The 22,511-nt window shown below is 35.6% G+C and overlaps 1 protein-coding gene across 1 annotated transcript in view; it reads left to right on the top strand.

Annotated features, from left to right (window-relative positions):
* Positions 1–15,292, top strand: part of Bem46 (abhydrolase domain containing 13-like protein Bem46) — a 43,328-nt gene extending 28,036 nt beyond the window's left edge. The window contains exon 3 of the mRNA XM_065235566.1: positions 14,916–15,292. Coding sequence (XP_065091638.1) covers positions 14,916–15,024 — 109 coding nt within the window. The 3' untranslated portion in view covers positions 15,025–15,292. The remainder of the gene's footprint in view (positions 1–14,915) is intronic.
* The last annotated feature ends 7,219 nt before the right edge of the window (positions 15,293–22,511 follow it).

Here is a 22,511-nt window from a genome sequence, read left to right as displayed (position 1 = left end):
ACACAAATTTTAAATTATTTAATTATAGTTGGTAAATACATAGCATAATGCATTAATCCACAGGTCGTCCGAAAAAGCGTTTGAATGAGCTTTGCTTGGAGAGAAAGCGTAAAATCTCTCGCCGTCAAGCCACAGAATTTGATAATTGTGAGCTAATTCTTCTGGAATCGGTCAGCAACGCAGCAAGGAAAAATGGGAACACGTTTTTGTGCAAGATAATTAAGAAAATTATAGCTAACTTCGAAAATCTTGAAAATCTTCTGGAACGCCTTGACACAGATATTCCGAAACCATTCACACCAATTCAAGCTTTGAGTTTATTGTTGGACGAATCAATGAGTAAAGCTACTTACATAAGACTAAGGAGGGACACGAAGGAAAAGAACTTGAACATTTTCCCTAGCTATGATCAGGTATAGTTGAACTTCAAATTACTCAATCTTATAAATGTTTGAAAAAGCTGTGGAGTTCCTTTTTTATCGTTAAGGTCATGAAAACGAAGGATGAATGTCGTCCTGATAACAACGAGATGAAAATCACTTCAACCAAAGCTTCTACAACGATGAGTGCACTTGCTAAGCATACGATCAGTAGGATTGTGCATCACAATTCATTGATTGAGCTAGCAGATGAAGGTAAACATAGGTTACTCTCATTTCAACAGTTGAGCATCATTTTTGTTTATAGCTATCATGATTTTTTCTTACGGGATGGACGGAACCACGGGACAGTCTGTATATAACCAAGCCGATGACAAAGGAGAAATGGTAGACGATCATTCCTTGTTTACCGTAACCATGACTCCTTTGCAAATGAAAAGTATATGTGGAAAGGTCTTATGGGAAAACGATGCACCACAATCGGTGCGATCAGTAAGACCACTTATGCTGGAGTATGCAAAAGAACAAGCGGAATACGTACTAAGAATTGATAAAGATGTGAAAGAAAAAATTGACAGATACGAAATCGTCTCAATCTTGTCCTATTTGCCATGCAAAACCAAGCCAGTTTAATAAGAAAAATAGGCTAGATTTTCCAACATCCGACAAGGCACTCCACTTTGGTTGCCAGCCGTTGCACGCGACAATTAATATTTTCAATTGTTTGCTGCACATTTCATACAGAATAGGAATTCGTGTTTGGCAAGTAAGGAAACCTGATGAAAAGGATTACTTTAAACAACGAAAAGCGGATGTTCAAAAGATTCTACTCCAAGAGTTCAAAGCACACGTTGATATTCCTAAGCAAGGTGGAGCTGGATCGACAACAACAGGAGGATTATGCCGGAGGCTTTTATCGGAGCCATGTAAACTTGCATTGGCACTCGGTCTAGACGAGAACTTAATTAGGAACCTATCCGCGATCTTGCTGATTATAAACAGTCTAGATAAGGTAAACCTGGAGGACTTCGACCAATTGTGCAATGCAACATACCAGATGTATATTGAAATGTACGAGTGGTATCCCATGCCAGCTACACTTCACAAAATTTTAGTGCACTCCCCCAGCATCATGGCAACTCTACCCCTATCATCTGGATTTATGGGAGAACAAGGTTCTGAAGCAAGAAACAAATATTATAGAAACGATCGACTATTTCACGCACGGAAAGTCTCAAGAGCTGCCAATATGGCAGATGTATTTTATCGGGCGATGGATTCTTCCGACCCAATTCTAGCAGCTCACAAAAGAAAGAACAACCCAAGGAAAGATTTATCTAACTGCTTGCAAGAATTGGGGTTTCATTGGTTTGAAGGATATATGGACAACGAAGACAAGATGTACGACTAAGTTGAAATATATGCACACAATAACTGTATGATATAACTGTAAAATGTTAATAAATTCTCACATTTAAATGTATGCATTACTGTAACTTTACTCTGGATTTTTATTCTTTATTAGAGAATAAGAGATTATAGATAATATAGTATAGCTTCTTTTTGTGAATTTAAGTATTTAAAAGTGTTTTTTTTTGTAATTATTTAGCCCGGTAGGGTTGCTTTTGGCTTTTTTTAACCAATGTTATCTCTAGTTCCAATCATGTTTTTTCTCATCAAGGGTACAAAAGGGTACAGATAATATTCTATAGGTTGTGTAGGCAGAACCATGTTCTTTCAGAATATGCGTAGAAGTTTAGCTCATATTTGCTCCTTTTGGAGGAAAGTGTCTAGGAAAAACTGACTTTTTTTACACTAAAACAGGAATAACTTTCGTAAAATAACAACTATCAATTCCCACCTCTTCTCAAAAGAGGCGTCTTCTCATGATCTTGAAGTTCTTTGAAGATGGCTCTCAATATAAAACAGAAAGAAAAAAGTTAGAGCAAAAAAACTGTTTTTTTCAGAACCACCCTATCTGAATTTAGAAAAACGTTCGTAGAATTATGTGTTGATGAGATAGAATTTTGATGTCCTTGGCAAAGTTGCTTGACATTAAATTATCTTTGACTTTGTGGAAGCAAGTATTCTCCTGAAACATATAAATAAAAAGTTATGATTTTTTATTTTGAAAAAAGAGGACCACCCTAGTAACCACCTATGCTAAAAGGAAGATCTTATCTTGTAGACAAACTCTTCTGAAGACATCAAACCACTAGAGTGCATAGTTTTCGAGATATAGATTTTTGTCGTGAAATTTCGTGTTTTCGGCCATAGTGCAATGTGATGTTTCCTCTTCTGTTTCTTAACTCGATTACATGATTTAAAAAATCCATTTGTGTCACTGGCCTTGACCGATCGTCGTTATTACGAACGTTTTTTTTTGTGATGTATTGGGCTCGATGGTGACAGTTTTTGCTTGCTGAGCTGAAAATCGGGTGCTTGATCGCAGGGCCTTTTACATTATTGAGTTGGTAGGGTCGTATAATTTGCTTATCAAGCGTTAAGAGACCGCAAATCTTACTCGCATGAATTTTGGAAAACATTACATTACTATCGTGGTGCGGGCTTCTTTGGACTGGACGGTCTACTTTGGATACTTGCAAACTTGTTGAATCAAATGAAGTAGATTTGAGAATTAATTGAATGCTTATCCACAACTTGCAGTTTACTCAATCGTATAAAATGCTCCGCTAATATTAACAAGCATTACATAGCATAAGGCGGAAAATTTTACTACCGAGTTCTATAAAAAGTGTACCTTTCGATGCATTTGACCTAAAATCGGTGTTGAAACTTGCAAAAACATTCTCAAACACCTCTTAGTCGATAAGCATTTATAATACAGGATAGTGCAGGATACTTCATGAGTTTTTTTTTGCAATTTGATTGATCGGAATATGAATTTTGTGCCAGGTTGTTTATTTTTGGATGGAGTTTATTATATCGATTGATTTGGTCCATTTTATTATCAAAACAGATGAACGTCTGTTTACATTTTCGACTGAGGTTTGATGGCCATTTAGAGCAGTTCCAGGCGAAAAAACGAAACATTTTTTTTGAATCGATCTACTCCGATTTGTATGAAACTTGGTAATTTCTGCTAAAATTCGGCCATTTTGAATCGTGTAAAATTTTCAAAACGGCAGCTTTGAAATTTTTCAATAAATTGAAACACGGAAACTACATTTCTGATCGAATTGACGTCTGGGATAAAGCTGTAGGGGTAAAATAATGTATCTCTGGGAAACATATTTTATTCAAGTATTGCGCATTTTGCACAAAAGGGGACCCTTGCGCTAAAAATAATCCATCAGATTTTTTTGCTCAGGCCTGTAAAAATAAAGAAAAATATAATTTATATTGCAACAATGTGTTAAATTTTACAATAGACATAAGCAATACAAGTAGAAATTAAAATGATTATTTTTTTTATTTTTTTAGTATGAGAGAAACTTTTATGGAGGAATTATTTTTAAGTATATAAAATTAAAAAAAAAGTTAAATAAAAAAATGGTCAAATCACACCTTAGCTGAACAAAAAAAAAACCAAACGGAATATCAATAGCTTGGTATTAAAGTCAAAGTCAAAAAACCGACATCCACCGCCATTTTGGAATCCAAGATGGCGGACCAAAATGCAATATGGTGGCCCCCGGACAGGGAATATTCTTCTTAACCCATGCAATATGAGTATCTGCTGAATGGGCTTGATTAAGAGAAGTGGAAAATTTACATCCGCCGCCATTTTGGAATCCAAGATGGTGGACAAAAATCCAATATGGTAGCCCCCGGACAGGGAATATGCATTTAAACCCATGCAATATGTGTATCCACGGAATGGGCTTGAAGAGTGGAAGTGGAAAATTGACATCCTCCGCCATTTTTTAATCCAAGATGGCAGACCAAAATCCATTGGATTCCAAAATGGCATCGGATGTCAATTTTCCACTGACCCTTATCGAGCCTATTCCGTAGATACCCATATTGCATAGGTTAAGATGCATATTCCCTGTCCGGGGGCCGCCATATTGAATTTTGATCCACCATCTTGGATTCCAAAATGATAATTCACCTAAAGTGCGGGTGCAGTATCGAACGCCTTTGGATACGGTTGTGTTTTAAGTTTGTTCTCTGTTTTGTGCGTGCGTTCGCTCTCATAGTTTTTGGCTGCAATTGCCGGATTATCGCTGGCGCTCTGCCTCCCGGACGTTTATGCGTGTGTGATTATTAGTTTTCTCGCTTTCCGGGAAGTTTTAGAATAGAGAAAGAAAACGTGATTCAACATGTTTGCAAGCATCAGAAGAGATGTCGCGATCTGCGTTGTTTGATTTTCTCCCGGACCAGAAATTAGTGGCATCGCGAGTGATAATTTTTAATTTCAGTTTATTTACGCGCTGCAAGATGCGTGAAAGAGCTCGGTACAATCGGTGTTGATGTTGGCTCGCTTGTTACTTTTTTTGTTGTGTTTTCGAAAGAAATTGATCGAAATTGTACCAAAAGTGCTTCTGAACTTGTTTCGCTGTTGGGTGTGGTGAAATTCGTGAATTCGCGGTTTATGTTCAGTGAAAATTCCGTGTCACAAAATTGCTCACCGAATTTCCTTGTTTTGCCGTTCGACGACGACGGGTTTGCGCGAGAAAAATAAGCATCGGAAATTTGCTCCCGGATGTATTGATTTGGTGAGTACGTTCCAGTTAAAGATTGTTCTTATACATATCTCGATTGCATTTTCGAGGGGACGTTCGGAGAGCTTTGAGATTTAGGAATTGGTGCATTTGCGGGCAGATGAGTTGGTCGCAGGAAAGGGCCAGTAAGTGCTGCCAGCAGATGAATCAAGAAGTATTTGAAACAAAATTGATAAGAAATGTTCATTCAAATCGATTTAATACAGTTGAACAAATTTCAAAACTATATACGTGCCAGATTTGGAAATAATATTTTTTGAATCTGGAAGTGTGTTTATGATACCATTATCCATTTGATAAAGGTAGAGTGAACATGCGGGGCTTATTGTAAGTAAAAGTGACCTCGGAGTGGTCGTGAATTACCAGGCATTCTGAAATGGGTCACTGGAGCTGCAATAGAGCTAACACCTTCTAACTCCCGGACTAAACCTGCTTTAATTGAAGGGTAATAAAAAGCAGTTTTCTTCCATAATAACACTGCCGGACAGTGGGGGTTAGATTGTACACACACACACACACACACACACCATCTTGGATTCCAAAATGGCGGCGGATGTCAATTATCCACTTCCACTCATCGAGCCCATTCCGTAGATACCCATATTGCATGGGTTTAGATGCATATTCCCTGTACGGGGGCCGCCATATTGGATTTTGGTCCGCCATAGTGGATTTCAAAATGGCGGCGGATGTCAATTACTCACTTCCCCTCACCGAGCCCATTCCGCAGATACCCATATTGCATTGGTTTAGATGCATATACACTGTCCGGAGGCCGCCATATTGGATTGTGGTCCGCCATCTTGGACTCCAAAATGGCGGTGGATGTCAATTTTCCACTCACAATTATCGAGCCTATTCCTTAGATACCCATATTGCAAGGGCTTAGATGCATATTCCCTGTTCGGAGGCCGCCATATTGAATTTTGGTCGACTATCTTGGATTTCAAAATGGCGGCGGATGTCAATTATCCACTTCCTCTCATCGAGCCCATTCCGTAGATACCCATATTGCATAGGTTTAGAAGCATATTCCCTGTCCGGGGGCTGACATATTGGATTTGGATATTGGAAGCCATCTTGGGTTGAAATTCATCATTTTAATTTCATCCGTTCTAGAGATGAACCTAGCCTAAGGCTGAAAGTCTCGTTAATAAAGAAAAAAAAATAATTTCATCCGGACTGTTGACTTGAATTTCGGAATGCCACAAACTCTAGAATTTAACATATCTTCTAATCCTATGATTTTCGATGATTTTGATCATGGTTAATATTGTTGCTGGTTGATTTTGGGAACCGAAAATCACGGCTGATATTGGTCGAAAATCACGTGTGATTTTCGTGGTGATGATGGCTTGTGATATTGGTGCCTGTGATTTTAGGTGATATTGATCTTGAAAGATTGCTGATTTTGATTTTCTGATCTTGATTTTAACCAACACTGATTACAGAAAATGATTTTAAACATCTAAAACATTGTTTTCGGAGTGTAAATTATATGAAAAATTACATTCCAAAAATTTGCAATTTTCTTGAGCTTTCAAAAATGAAACAACAACATTTTGAGATATTTAGCTTTTATTTCACATTTTTTTGTGAATTTTTACTTGAAATTACTGTTTGGTAATTTTTTCCCAGAATTTAAATCAAAACTATGATCACATCACTTATCAAAGTGAATCGTGATCGATCGAACCTTACTTTTTAACTACATTTTTTCTCCTGTAACCTTAGTTTTGATGCAGAGGTAAACATTGTCTCCAAAACAACAAAGTTCATTTTACTTCCTTAAAGGATATGGCCGGTACTGTTGTAGATATTTAATATATGGGGTCAGTGAGACTTGTACAGCAAGAATGGACTGTGTCTCGCAGCTTCATTAAGTTGATTCAATGTGCAATTTCACAAATCATTGTGCAACACACTTATCACGCAGTAGGAATCACTGATATCTGCAGTCAGTCTAAGCTAAGCTTGAATGTTTAGGCAAGGAACGGCCCTTGCATTGTATTTTGAGAAACTGGACTTGTTTAATATAGTGAAAACTCTTTTGAATTATGTTTTTCATATAATTCATCGGAGGTCCATTACAATTCTCCACTCCCCATCCCGCTCAAATCCAAACCTGGATGCTGCTAATGAAACTTTTCTCAATATTGTATTCTTTGTCCCTATTCCGTAGTTGGTTGTAGCGTAGCCCAGAAGTAAGCTTTGGTATTTGATGCACGTAGGTTGCAACGGACTTCAACGGACGAAAGGAAATAAGCCACCGCACAGTGGGTATTTGAGGAATAAAGAGATTTAAAATTGGCTGCCGCAGTAAACCCAAACATGTTATGAATGAAATATATGTTTTCTTAATGGGAAAAGCCACTTGCGCAAGCTATAGTAATTACGTGTTTTGGCACTAATTTTGCTCCATCAGGCCTGATCATTCTCCCAAATAAATCTCATACTGCACTGACCCTTTGATGTTTATATGAGAATTGTTATGGGAAAAGTGAACTTTGTATTCGCATCGTCTTAGCCTTACGTTATAATGATTTATAGGTTAGCTAGTTGATTGTACTTCCTTGACATTTTTTTCAGCTACAACTTTGAAGAAGACTACTTTTTGATTGATTGTCGAGAAACTTGATTATTAATTGATTACAGAGCCTATAACTTTCTGATATGGTCAATCAGCTGCTTTCTTGTAGTATGACATAGTAGCCTTATTTTGTTACCCTATTCTTCGCGCCAAGTACACCAATGTTGCCTGCTGAGCAGTTGATGGAGCATGTTTGAAGAACATTATCTTCTTAATTAAATAATATCCTGAATAATTATCCTGACGTTTAATAAAAATGCGGCTTTCAGCAAAGTTGCAACTGGTAAAAATTTAACAGATAGCAAACTTTTTCGTAGAGATTACAGATAGCAATCTTTTTCGTAGATCATTACAGCGAGGGCTATAACGGTGAGAAAAACTTTTCTAATAGTAATGCCCATATGAACTTCAAACGGCCAGTTGAAGCGTGGATAAATTACCAGGACCTAATTTGAAATCAATTGAGCTGGAAGAGCAAAATGATCACCAATGTTCTTGTTCTTGAATGCTCATCTGATTTTATGTATCGCAAGATGGATTTTTGATGCAGGCTATATAGTCAGAATGTCACTGAGGGCTCGTGAAACATAGAATCAAATATTTCTAAATATCAATGAAAATATTAAAGTAGTTTGTTCTACGGATAATTTTGTTATTAAGTCTAAGTCAAGAAAATGGAAGTATCAGGTGCTATTAAAAATTTAAAATAATGATGAAGTAATGAAATTGGGTTGTTAGCGGAATGCTTTAAATAAAACAGCAAAAAAGGTTATCTTCCATTTAATTCCACTTAATTAATTATGGTTTCCATGACAGATACGTATTTCGACTACAATGTGCAGTCTTCATCAGTGTCGTTCACACTAAATAACTTATCAAAATATAACCCCTTAAGTACACAGCAAAAAATAAATTTTAATATTACATCCAAGAGGATGCACTTCAATCATGTCGAAAATCTCATGCAATTTTTATGACCACAAAAATAAACAAATGCAGTAAAAGCAGCATAATGTCAGTTCATGCACTGTATTAATGATTATTTTGTCCTTTTTGGCAAGTAATATTACACCATATTTTCGACAAGATTGAAGTGCATCCACTTTGATGTGATATCAAAATTATTTTTTTTTGCTATACTCTTCCCCTTCCCCTTGGTCAAAATGTCAAGATCACAGGTTAAAAAATGAAACTACTTTTTAAATTATCCTTATTTTCAGTGATCTTCAACATAGTTGTAGCTGAGAAATTTCCTGCAAGTACAGATAGCAAACTTACCCGTAAAACGTTATGACGAAATGCTAGGACTTTACGAACAAAAAGTTTGCATTTCCCATAGTAATTCGCATATAAATTTCAAAGGGCCAGAACCAAATGAGCTCAAATTTTGGGAGAATGGTTAGGGCCTGATTTTAAATCGATTGAGCTTAGTGGAGCAAAATTAACATTATGAACTACCCTACTCCCGTATATTATAGATTTTTATTTAAGCGTTTGATAATCTATTTAGTCAGTAAAATTTAGTAGAAGTTACCAGTTATGTTTTCACTGACAATGACCGTTTGGAAACTATTGGACAATTTATAGGATTATGTGGGGATGAATAAAACATTCATACAGTTGTTTACACTAGATTAAAGACCAAACATAAACCAGGCGCAAGTTTTGAGCTCATCTTGTATACCATGTCTGAATAAATCGCTTAGCTCTAGAATTAACAGATGGCATGGAATTTTGGGGTAAATTAGGCTCAAAACAACAACTACTATAGTATGCACCGAATGAAATCTTACGAAATACCTTAATGTACATCTAGTTAATATTAGGATTTCAGCGGCAGACAGTTTTAATCCGTTTTTGTCCCTGTAATCCCCACTGTGCAACGTTTTCTAGTTCATTTTGCCGTTTAATTAAGTCTCCTACAAATCGTGCAAACGAAAAACTATTATATTCCCTGTCGGTCCCTTTGCATGTCCGAGAGGAAAAATTGAACTGCACTGTGTGGATGGTGAAAGTCAATTGACCTTAAAGGAAAACTATAGTTGGATTATGAAAAAAAAAATAAAAATAAATAAATAAATAAAAAGAAATACTAACATGAAAATAAAGACTTTAAGACGGTATTCGCCTTTATTTCAACAAACAACCGAACGACAAAACGTTTAAGCTAAATTATGCTGGGTCATTAGGCCGAATTTCGGAACATTATTTCTTAACACTTAGCGATGAAAATTTGCTGGTCTGAAAAGAGGAGCAGTTCCACACAGATTCGCAAATCGTTTCGGATCGACCTTCTACGATTTTGATGAAACTTTGCACAGTTGTTTGTTATTGCCCAACATGCCATTTTACAAATATGGTTCCCTAGATTTGCACACGACTAACATTTGAGAAGGGCTTATGCAAAAATGATACGCATCAATAGAAAAATATATATCTCGTGAACGATTTGTTTGATCGAGATGGTGTCTTGGGCAAAGTTGCGTACAAGTATTGAGCCTTCCAAGAAAAAATATACAGCGCAAAAAATTTTTTTTTTATAAAAAAAAAATCAAAATTATAAAAAAAAAATAAAATTACTTCATAGGTATTTTTTTAAAATTATGTTTGAATCAAAAATAAAATTCATGTGAAATGCTAGCTTCTAGCAAGGGTTGCAAGATAATTTAAGTACACATCCCTGCTGCCGAATAGTATTTTGGTTTCTCCGCCCATCTCTCCCTCTGAGTATTTTTATTCATGCCTGAAACAACTAAAATCGGAAAATTTACATAGAATAATGATGACACTGCTAATTCCAGAGTACAAATATTTATGGAATTACTGGTATTACTGTTTAATTATCTATAAAATTTCCAAAATTAATTTCCAAGCAATATGAATTACTGAAATTACTTATAAATTACCCACAATTATTTTTATTACATTGAAATTTCTGAGTAATTCAAAATTCACTAGTTATATAAATTTTTTGTTGTAATTTTCGATTACCGATCACTTTACAAGCTTGGTAGAAACTCCTTGAACAGACTACATGTAATGTTGTCATCTCCCCTGTTTGTGTTTAATTCAATCTTTTTTACCTTTGTAATTGGAACGTTTATTTCTAAAGGTCATTTTAGTTTTATTTATTCAGTTTTTGATATTTATTCACCATTAAAAACATCTACTCATCATAAGTTATTGGTTCATACTTCGTATTTGCATGTTTTAGTAAACTTGACTGCTAGAGGTAATACATCTGGCAATGATTCTTTTACGTTCACTAGCAAAGAAATGGAGTCGAAGTGATTTTCTTGGTGTTTTATTTTAATCATCAAGAGATTTGTACGATGTAAAATCATGAAATACTTGCTTTACATTTTCGGATGGCTTGTGTGTGAATGTAAGTGTATACTAATAATGATGATTGAAGAATATTTCAAAAACAAGAAGAATCCCAATTGATTGACTGGTTCTTGAGTCTAGGAATCAAAAAAGTCGACAGGAATTTGACCTGGACCCAGTTTAAAGCAACAACAAGCAGTCGCCCAGGATGGAAGTCTTACACGTTGGCCCTTTGCAGTGGAGTTGGCTCTTATCTACTTTGGACTTGAATTTATCAATGCAATATGATATGAAACGACAATTAAGCAAGAAAAAACATATATAGGGAAAATGGCTCTAATGTTGGCCATGGATCTAAGATTGGGCTCATCGCTAAAAATCTGCTATTTATGAATTTTAACTAGATTAACGCGTCATTGGGACGGTACTCATGGATAATTTTGGTCACTATTGAAAATTTAGTCGATTGCTAAATTTATGTATGGGCCCAAATTAGGGACATTTAGGCCGACATTACATCCATTTCCCCTATTGTCTTTATTTTTATCAAAAAGTTGACTAGTGGATTAATAACACCATAATAACATAAGGTGATACGATACGTCATACTGTTACTGTTTTTGCTTTTTTCTTCTCTTCTTTCTATGTGTCAATGGATTGACTATCATTGATGCTGTAGTGGTGTGAGTGTACATCATGCACTACCATATCTACTGTAAACATAGCTGCTAGAGTTCGTTATTATTAGGTCGAATATATAACAGTTAAATAACAAATTAGAAAGTTAAAGAAAGAGTGATATCATTCTTACTGTATATCTCAACCTTAATTATGTTTAAAACTCTATTTACCATCCAATATTGAAACCATCGCTACATTTCTATTTAATTTACCAATATTAACATAATCATAATCACTCGCCTAGCCACCAAGTCCAATCAAGTCAAGCAATCATAGTAGTTGATTGATTCCTCGATTGATTCAAAATGACACTTTGTACATTTAGGTTACATACGACCTATCCAAAATTGATTCCAGAACTGAAACCTCCAGGGACACGGTAAGAAAAAAGTATCCAAAAATAAGTTATTTTCACACATCTCGGCACTTAAGTGCAGGAAGCCAACAGTAGGTAAAGTGGGTCAAAGTAGTTTTTATTTACTTGTGTTCAATTCGTATGGAATTGTCAATTCGTTTTCTATTTACATAAAAGTAAGTTAGTTGTATCACAGAAGTAAGTGAATATGATCATACTCAAAGTAAAAAGTGGATAAATGTGAACTGAACGCTGGGTACTTTTTTCTTATCGTGTATGCAACACCAAAACAACAGCTAAGTTTTTTTAAGAAAATTTGTAGGTTCTTGTACTTCCATTTTTTTCTTGAAAAACAAAATAAGAAGTTGTTTATCGGGTGTTCAATAAAAATGAGATTTTTTTCAGTCATTTAGCTAGTAAAAAAAAACATTTTTTTTTCAACGATTATTAAAAACATAATGTTTATTCTTTAAAAAAAATCGTTCTCATTTTTTATTGAACACCCGTTAGTTGAAGATGCTAATATCAAATAACAGATATTAGGTAATTTTTACGATTAATGAAGAGATGAAAGTGTAGAGTTGATAGTTCCGTTAGAGTACGGCAGTGTGAATATTGTATACAGAGAATAGATAGCGAGCAAGGACAACTTTTAGGAAGATTTTTAACATTCTCCTCAGAATTACCGTTAAATTATTATCATATTTCTCTGATGAATGATATTCTGGATTCCCTTAGATCTAGGTACCTTGTAATTCCCCTATGTTTCACCTGAAATTATAAGTTTCCAAAATTACCTTGACAGGAATTCTTAGATAACACTTGAACTTTCACAACAAATTCATTCATGTAGTTTCGATATTCATTCTCAAATCTGGGGCCATCGAAAATGTTCAATGTCCGACATCTTGAATATTAAGATTTCTGGAAATTTTTCCAAGTTTGATTCTCTTAAGCCAAGGATTTTTAATAAATTTCAAAGCTTAAGAACTGTAAAATAATAGCCATGTTTTGAAACCTTTTTAATTTTTGTATTAGGGGAAGTGTACCAGTATTGGCCATAGGTTCCTATTTTTGCCACACCTCAGAAAACCGATTTAATTACAATATTCGTGCATTTTGTGGTTGAAATGTTTACCCAACAAACAATTCGGAGTCACAAATAAGCATATATAGGGTAGAGAACTACTTCGGTCTAATAATGTTAACATCAACCCTGCTCTTCTCCCGTTCTTATTTTCAAATTAATTGTACCGTAGTTGAATAATCGTTAAATAAATGCATTCTAGTGTCTAATTAAACGTTACTTTACATGAGAATCAAGCATATATAATACACCTTTGTATCATCGCTGTTTAAAGAATCCATGATGTCTAATAAACGCTGAATAATCAAAAATGTTATCGAGCTCTGTTACAACTCATATAAGTCGAATAACAGCTTCTCGAAATACCTTATACAACAGACATACCTTATACAACACATGTTCAATGTGTTGTGGTTGACTTAATTCTCCAGATTTGTGTGAACAAAGCCTGAACAGAAGTTATTAATAAAAATAATACAAGTATTATTAGCATGCAGTTGAATAAAATCGTCAAGAAGTCGTTTCTTCAATAGACGATTGTTTGTTGGATATGTACACCGATGAATATGATTTGTACCAACAAACTGAACGCAATTAAACATCTCAAAATTGTAAACAACGTAAAATATCGTCAAAAAGTGGCCAAAATAGGAACATGGCCAATACTGGTGCTTTTCCCTTATTACGAAATATAAATCCGTACTGTCGTTATATGTTCAATAATTAAAGTAATTTGTGTATTTTTCGGAAGGCTTTTTAAATAATTTTGTAATTTTCTGTTAGCTAAATTCTCAAACAAAGTGTATTTCCACAAATGCCCTGCGGCATCTCATGTATGTAGGTTTTATATGAAAATATTCGTTCTGACATTACAATTGTTGTAAGAATGCCTACAGAGGGTGTAAGAAATCATACCATTTGTTTTGCGTGTGTAGATGTTAATGAAACGATTAGTTTTCAATAAAATTATTACCAGTGTATTTTCAAATGTCTATCAAGCACTACATAAATATCTCAAGAAAATGAACCTCTTGGCATGGTCACACGTTAAGCATAATTTGATGTTAAAACTGTGAAAATTTGTTTTCCTAAAATGCTAAAAAAAACACTAAACTTTGATTACCTACCTCAAATCATAAGACATGTACACGAATATTATGTAATTATAAGATTTGTTACTGCACTTTACGCTCATTACTCTGCAATATTGATTCAAAAGTAATCCGAACTCGTCGTCAAATCTAAATCATAAATTAGTGCTCCGCTAGTACCGTCAGTCGGTTTCAAAATAGCTCCGGTGATTTTCGAGTAATTATGCTTTGAGCTGCTCGCTTTACGGTAAATTATTGCGCTATTAATTTCATAATGAAATGATTTATATTGAAAAATTAACTTTTCATATAAAGCCAACAGCCACGGCGTGCGCCTCAGATGCCGCTTAATATGATCTCCTCGCGAGATGATTAATTGTTGGAAATAATTATTTCCCCCAGTCAAGATTTAGCCGAAAACCAAGGAAAACGGAACACTGCCATTATCTAGGAGAAATGGGGGTTGAGGTAAGCGGGCTGAGATGTTGGTCGAATTTCAAAACCCCAACTCGTTCATCCGAAAGTAAGGGAAATATTGGCTACTGTGCCGCTACAACAAGCACGGCATCTCTTTCTCGTTTCAGCCGCTGCACCCTTCTTCTTTGCTTTGTGTCAATGGTATCTCATTTTTCTGCCTCATTTAAATATGAATGATGTGCCTTGATTATTTCACCCATTTAAGAGCATTTCCGTCTGCTTTCGTTTTCTCTTTTCAGCTACTACGTGGGAATAGCACATTTTTTAACCGAATGCAGGGAAACCAAAGGACCTTTGCAGACTCCACCTGTAAGTAAGAACGTGTGGCCCCAAATAGAGGAAGTGTAGAAGCATTGAGTTCACAAATTTTGGCTGTGCTATCCTCGTGAATTTCCAGTGTGTCAGAAATTCGAAACGAGCGAAACAAGTGCAAGTGACAAAGGAAAACCTGCCTAGGAATGTAAAAATAAATACGCCTACAAAAATATAGTGCAAGCTAAACAATGAAGCGAAAGAAATATCTAAACAAACAAACAAACAATAACAATAAGCAGTTAAAAAATTTTAAGCATTAGCATAATAATGACATTAACATAATAAATTAGCACGAAAAAAAATGCTCTCAATCATTTTTTCAATTACCACAGTCCGGACCATGAAAAAGTCCTGACAGGCAGGCGTCTGTACATCTTTCTCAACACTGATGAAGGTTTTGAAGGAGAGAAAAAAGTACAGTAGGTACCTAACTAGAATGGAAAAAAACATTGCAAATCCCGCATAAACAATGCCAGCGAAGGAAGGAAAATTACATAAATTTTTTATTACTGCGTTTTGGTCCAATGGCAAAACTGTTTGATTACTTGTCGGTTGTTCATCATGTGGGTTGTGAGCCCGATATTGCGATAAGAGAGGAAGGCGTCTACGTATGGTTATGCAGACAACAGGTAAGTATCGATTCACTCCAGTAGCATTGAGTACGGTTACCGTCATCAATCTTATTAATAATTGACGAAGGATGGGTGGGTGAATTTATGCGCTTCCGAAATTTTCAAACATGGGGCACTGACAATAGCGTTATGCAATGTAAACTTGGCCTAGCAAACATATCCTTTTTCAGCAATACATCACATTTTTTTGTAAATGAGACGAATTGAGTTCAAATTTACTAAAATTGAAGAAATTAAGGGCCGTTCATGTTATAAAATAGGCGCAAACTTTCAGTCCTAACTTTTTTATTTGACTACTTAGCCTAATGCTGTCTTCGGTAACATCAACTAACAAAAAAATAATTTCGTAGAACAAAGTGATTTTGCATAATTTTCGGTGTAATTGTTTGTCCCACGTTTACAATTTTGGATAATTGACAATAATTACTCAAAAATTCTGATACCTCCTAATACCGTAAGTTTAAGCAATTTAGTGACATGAAATTAATTTCGTTCTGACTATTAACTATGTTTACACACTTTTTATCACATTTTGTTCTAATTATATGATCTGACAAATGTAAAGGATATGGTTTTTTACTTGAAGACTTCTACGTAAGTGTGTTAATAGGATTCCATGGAAAACATTGAACAACCTTGTTTGTTTACGCGAGAAAACAAAAAGATGGAATGGCTGTATATATACAGGGTGTTTGGTTCCGGGTTTTACATATGTTCAATGTAGATAGGGCTCCTAAAAAAAATCAAATGAAAAAATCCCCATGAGAAAAAATCCCCATGAAACATAGGGTCGAAAATGACTGCTAAGTGAGTTATTCAACATTTTATGTTTTTTTTTGTATTGCCAACTTTGGTTAGCTATATTTTTTTAATATTAATGTGGTTTTCTGATTTCAACATACCAAATGAAAGATTAAAGTCTTAGCTATCAATGCTCTTTAAAAAAGAACTCGATCATACATTAAAATTGAAAAGTATGTTGAAAGTACCAATAAAAACTGGTGAAATTTCATCCATTTTAGTGTTTTTATTTTGAAAATTTTCATTACTGTTAATTTAGTTGTTCTACAAAACATTTTTCATGCAGTTCCCTAGATTTGTGCCTTTGGTAGTAACCTAGTAGGCTTTATGGTGTCTTCGTAATTATTGATTTAAAACAGCCATAAAAACTTGTGACGTTTTCTTAAAATGCGCTATGGTCACCCTATTCGTTCGTACGTTCGGCTGTTGCAGTGGACTACGTACATGAAAATTTGGTAGAATGTTATTGTAAATTTTGAGCTACATTCTTAACTTTTGTTTACCGCACCGATAGAAAACATAACTGCGGAGATGTTTCGCGGTATCGAATATTGCTCAGTCTCAGCAGAAAACACAACGAGAGAAACCGAATCGGCGAATTCTGAGAGCGGAAGGGAGATAAGTAGGTAGTGGTAATAAGTCGATGTCCATTTTATTTCATAGTACTCGCAGCTCTCCTGCGGTGTTGTTTCAATGGAGGAGCGTGGACTTCCGCTGCTTCTGTATACACACTTAGAATTTTTTACAGGAGTCTATTTTTACTGGATTTTTGGATTACTAACTCGGTTAAAATTCAAATGACTGTTATTCGTAAAGATTGGATAAAATCGAAAAACTTTATTTTTCTTCATTACACGGGGTTAACAGAAGTTAGTCTGTAAATTTTCGTAACACATTTTCTCAACATTGAATTTTTCACAGATTTTTTAAATTTTACCAAAGAGTTCCGCAATTTAAAAACTCGATAAAAATTATGATGTGTGTGTACTGATGTATGGTTAGTGAAGAGGCTAGCATTTGGAAGGTATTCACGGGCTAGTGAATGCCACCCATCCTCAACTTATAATTCAGTAATAGAATATTAATTCATTTCTGTTTGATAGGAGAAATGAATGTAATGTCGGCCTAAATGTCTCTAATTTGGGCCCATACATATATTCAGCAATCGACTAAATTTTCAATAGCGATTAAAAATATTCATTAGTACCGTCCCAATGACGCGTTCATCTAGATAAAATTGATAAATAGCAGATTTTTAGCGATGGGCCCAATCTTAGATCCATAGGCCAACATTAGAGCCATTTTCCCTATGTTTACAAAGTTTGACAAACAGAAATGAGCATTGCAGTGTAGTTACCAATTTTCCAAGTCATAGACTTCTGATAACTGTTCAAAGTCCCAGATTTTTTATAACGAAATCATGAACAAAAAACCAAAGACCACTATGACAAACGTGATCGGTCTGAAGGGATCTTTACATAGAAATTGTTTTAAGGTGATACGATCCAGAACCTCGGGCTCTGGTTCCACTTCGCTTTTTCCAGGAGGCCATTATCTGCTACTGGAAAACATACAATAACAAAACTGTGATGATAATTTAGTGCCTCAAATCGCAATAGTGCCCGAGATTACCTCCCTAGAAAACTCGAAGTGGCAGTGAAAGTGCCTATGATTTGTGGACGCTGAATCGTATCACCTTAAGGTTCCATTTACTTTGATGTGTTTTTTAAAAATTCAAAAGCAGTTTTTTTCGTCGCATTATTTTCGATTGTAAAAAGCTCGCGTCATTTTGTGCAAAATATCAAAAGGAATCGAATAGTGCGAGCTTTTTGAAATCTGAACGAATGCGTCGGAAAAAACTGCTTTTGAAATTTTCCAAAAAGCATCAAAGTAAATTGAACCTTAAGGCCATCGTTCGGACATTTTGAGCCGTTTGTCTGTGATTTGGGTGGTTTTCCAGGAAACGTCCCGAAAATCCTGTGAAGGAAAGCGAATATCGGGAAACAAATTCCGTCCGATTGTAGCCAAGGATTTTGTTTTCCTAGTGGGGTAAAATTTGGGTGGAAAAGTGCATTCAACTTCAAGTGGTGTGCTTTTTCCGGGAAAGTGGCATTTCCACCCAAAGATAATATGCACGTGAGTGTATATGTGCGCGCAAGGAAATGCAATCTTGCGCCTATGTTTTCCCGGGAATTTCCCAAGAAAGTATACCATATTTTTATACCAGAACATTCTGCAGACTATGCACAACATGATGGTATCCATAAACATATGATTTTCGAAAATTTGTAGCATGGTTTTTCAATTTCCAAACCATGCGCCAAACATTCTCGCTGTAAATTCGTCACGGACATAGTAAAGAAGCAATCAGCAATTACGCATTTGTTTTACCACGTTGCCACATTTTCTTGTTCGTAGGTCCACGAGTCCTTTTTCGCTAGTTCGTTCATCATATCAAATTGATCAGGAATTCTTCCGAATGTCAAAAATTATATCGAAGACCTACGACGGATCCGAAATTGAAATTGAGATCTCCATATATTCTTTCATCATATCAAACTGAACAGGAGTTCTTCAAAATCTTATCTTATCTATCGAAGACCTACGACTTATCGGGAATTGAAATCGAATCCTGCATATTCCCTCATCACATCAAATTGATCATAAATTCTTCCGAATAATCAGAAATTATATATAAAACGTATGACTAATCGGAAATTGAAAATGAGTTCTCCATATATTCCACCAACACATCAAATTGATCATAAATCCTTCTGTAGACATTCGGGCAGTTAGAATATATTTCAAAATACAACGATGGTCAAAAATTCTTCCAAAGTATCAGAAGTTATATGGAAACCCTTCGATTGATTGCAAATTGAAATCAAATTCTCCATTAATTCCTTGATCATATCATATTGGAATTATCAGGAATTATTCCGAATAATAAGAAATTATATCGGAAAATGAAATCGAGTTCTCCATATGTTCCCTCATCACATCAAATTGATCAGGATTTCTTCCAAATTATCAGAATTAATATCGAACACGTATGACTAATTGGAAATTGAAATTGAGTTCTCCATATATTTCATCAACATATCAAATTAATCAGAAATCCTTCTGAAGAACTTCGGGCAGTTCGAATGTATTTCAAAATACAAGGATGATCAGGAATTATTTCGAAATTTCACCGAATTATCAGAAGTTATATGGAAACCCTATGACTGATTGGAAATTGAAATCGATTTCACCATAATGTGTACCCTATGTACCATATCAAAGTGTTCAGAAATTCTTCCGGATTATCAGAAATTATATTGAAGATCTTCGACTAATAGAACAATTGCAACCAAGTTTCCATATATATCTCAATCAAATCAGGTTGATCAGGAATTCTTTCGAATTATCAGAAATTATAAAAAAAAAACTTCCTGATCAGAAATTGAAATCGAGTTGTCCTTATGCCCTTACCATATCAAATTGATCAGGAATTCTTTCGTGTGACCAAAAATTGTATCGAATACCTACGAATGGTGGGAAATTGAAATCGAGTTTTATCAGGACATCTTCCGAATTATCAGAAATTATATCGAAGACCTACGACTGATCGGAAATTGAAATCGAATGATCCATATACACCCTAGCAAAGTGATAATGAATTCTTCCGAATTATCAGAAATCATATTCAGGGCCTTCGACTTATAAAAGAATTGTCATCGATTTTTCCATATAGGTATATCTTTATCATATCAGGTTGATCGGCTATACTTCCGAATTATCAGAAATTATATCGAACACATACGGCTAATTGGAAATTAAAATTGAGTTCCCCAAATATTCCCTCATCATATCAGATTTCTAAGGAATTCTTCCGAATCAGCAGAAATTATAAAAAAGACCAATTACTGATCGGAAATTGAATTCGAGGTCTTTGAATATTTCCTCATCATATCAAAGTGATCAGGAATTCTTCCGGATTATCAGAAATTATATTGAAGGTCTTCGACTAATAGAACAATTGCAGCCAAGTTTCCTTATATATCTCAATCAAATCAGGTTGATCAGGAATTCTTTCGAATTATCAGAAATTATACCTAACACGTATGACTAATCGGAAATTAAAATTGAGTTCTCCATAAAGGGTGATACGGTCAAAATTTGGTCAATATCAACTTGACGTATTTCTTTCAATTTTGCATTTAAAAAACCTGAACACCCCTCATTTTGAAGGTGTGTGTGTGTAGAATGTTGCTCCTATTTTGATTTTGGAATTCACTCTTCAGTTGGCAAAATGCCGTCCAAGCAAGAAGAGCAGCGTATCAAAATTTTGCTCGCGCATCGCGAAAATCCGAGCTACTCGCACGCAAAGTTGGGAAAATCGCTAAAAGTTGCCAAATCAACCGTTACAAATGTAATTAAAGTGTTTGGGGAACGTTTGTCGACAGCCAGGAAGTCTGGATCGGGGGGAAATCGAAAACCGGAAGCCGCTGAGACGACAAAGAGAGTTGCCGTTAGTTTCAAGCGAAACCCTAACCTCTATCTCCGAGATGCCGCAAATAAGCTGGGTGTATCGTCTACAACCGTGCATCGAGCCAAAAAACGAGCCGGACTATCGACTTACAAGAAGGTAGTGACTCCAAATCGCGATGATAAACAAAATACGACGGCCAAAGCGCGATCCCGGAGGCTGTACACGACGATGCTGACGAAGTTTGACTGCGTGGTAATGGACGACGAAACCTACGTCAAAGCCGACTACAAGCAGCTTCCGGGACAGTAGTTTTATACGGCAAAAGGAAGGGGAAAGGTAGCAGATGTTTTCAAGCACATGAAACTGTCAAAGTTCGCAAAGAAATATCTGGTTTGGCAAGCCATCTGTACCTGTGGCTTGAAAAGCAGCATTTTCATAGCTTCCGGGACTGTCAACCAAGAAATTTACGTGAAAGAGTGTTTGAATAAACGTCTGCTGCCTTTCCTGAAGAAACACGGTTGTTCCGTACTGTTTTGGCTGGATTTGGCATCTTGCCATTACGGTAAAAAGGCCATGGAGTGGTACGCCGCCAACAACGTGCAGGTGGTTCCCAAGGACAAGAACCCTCCCAACACGCCAGAGCTCCGCCCAATTGAGAAATACTGGGCTATTGTCAAGCGGAACCTAAAGAAGACCAAAAAAACTGCTAAGGGCGAGCAGCAGTTCAAGGCAAACTGGCTTTCTGCGGCGAAGAAGGTGGACAAGGTGGCTGTACAAAATCTGATGGCAGGGGTCAAGCGTAAGGCCCGGCAATTCGGATTTGGAAAAGCGGAAGCCTAACTGAATATTTTTCCTGAATTTTATACTAATTGAACTTGAAAAAGAAATTTAATTTGATTTTTTAAATAAACGATTTCACCGATTTACACGCGTTTTCCCTTGACCAAATTTTGACCGTATCACCCTTTATATTCCATCAATATATCAAATTGATCAGAAATCCTTCTGAATACATTCGGGAAGTTAGACTGATTTTAAGAATACAAGGATGGTCAGGAATTATTTTGAAATTCTTCCATATTATCAGAGGTTATATGGAATCCCTACGACTGATTGGAAATTGAAATCGCATTCTCCATTAATTCCCTCATCATATCATATTGATCAGAATTGTTTACGAATTATCAGAAATTGCCACTGATTGGAAATTGAAATCGAGTTCTCCATATATTCCATCATCACATCAATTGATCAGGAATTCTCCCGAATTATAAGAAATTACATCGAAGACCTACGACTGACGGGAAATTGAAATTGAGTTCTCCATATATTCCATCAACATATCAAATTGATCAGAAATCCTTCTGAAGATCTTCGGGCAGTTAGAATGTATTTCAAAATACAACGATAGTCAGGAAATATTTCGAAATTCTTCCGAATTATCAGAAGTTAGTTGGAAGCTTTACGGCTGATCAGAAATTGGTATCGAGTTCTCCGTATATTTTCTTATCATGTTTAATTGATCATAAATTCATCTGAAGATCTTTTCAGTTGGAATGTATTTCAAAATATAAGGATCTCAGGATTAATTTCGAGACCTTCAAATGACCAAA

This window comes from Ochlerotatus camptorhynchus, unplaced genomic scaffold, assembly GCF_037179485.1.
Source record: "Ochlerotatus camptorhynchus isolate MF236.1 unplaced genomic scaffold, CSIRO-AGI_Acam_v1.1 ptg000496c, whole genome shotgun sequence".
Lineage (NCBI taxonomy): Eukaryota > Metazoa > Arthropoda > Insecta > Diptera > Culicidae > Ochlerotatus > Ochlerotatus camptorhynchus.
This window is presented reverse-complemented; position numbering and strand designations above follow the sequence as displayed.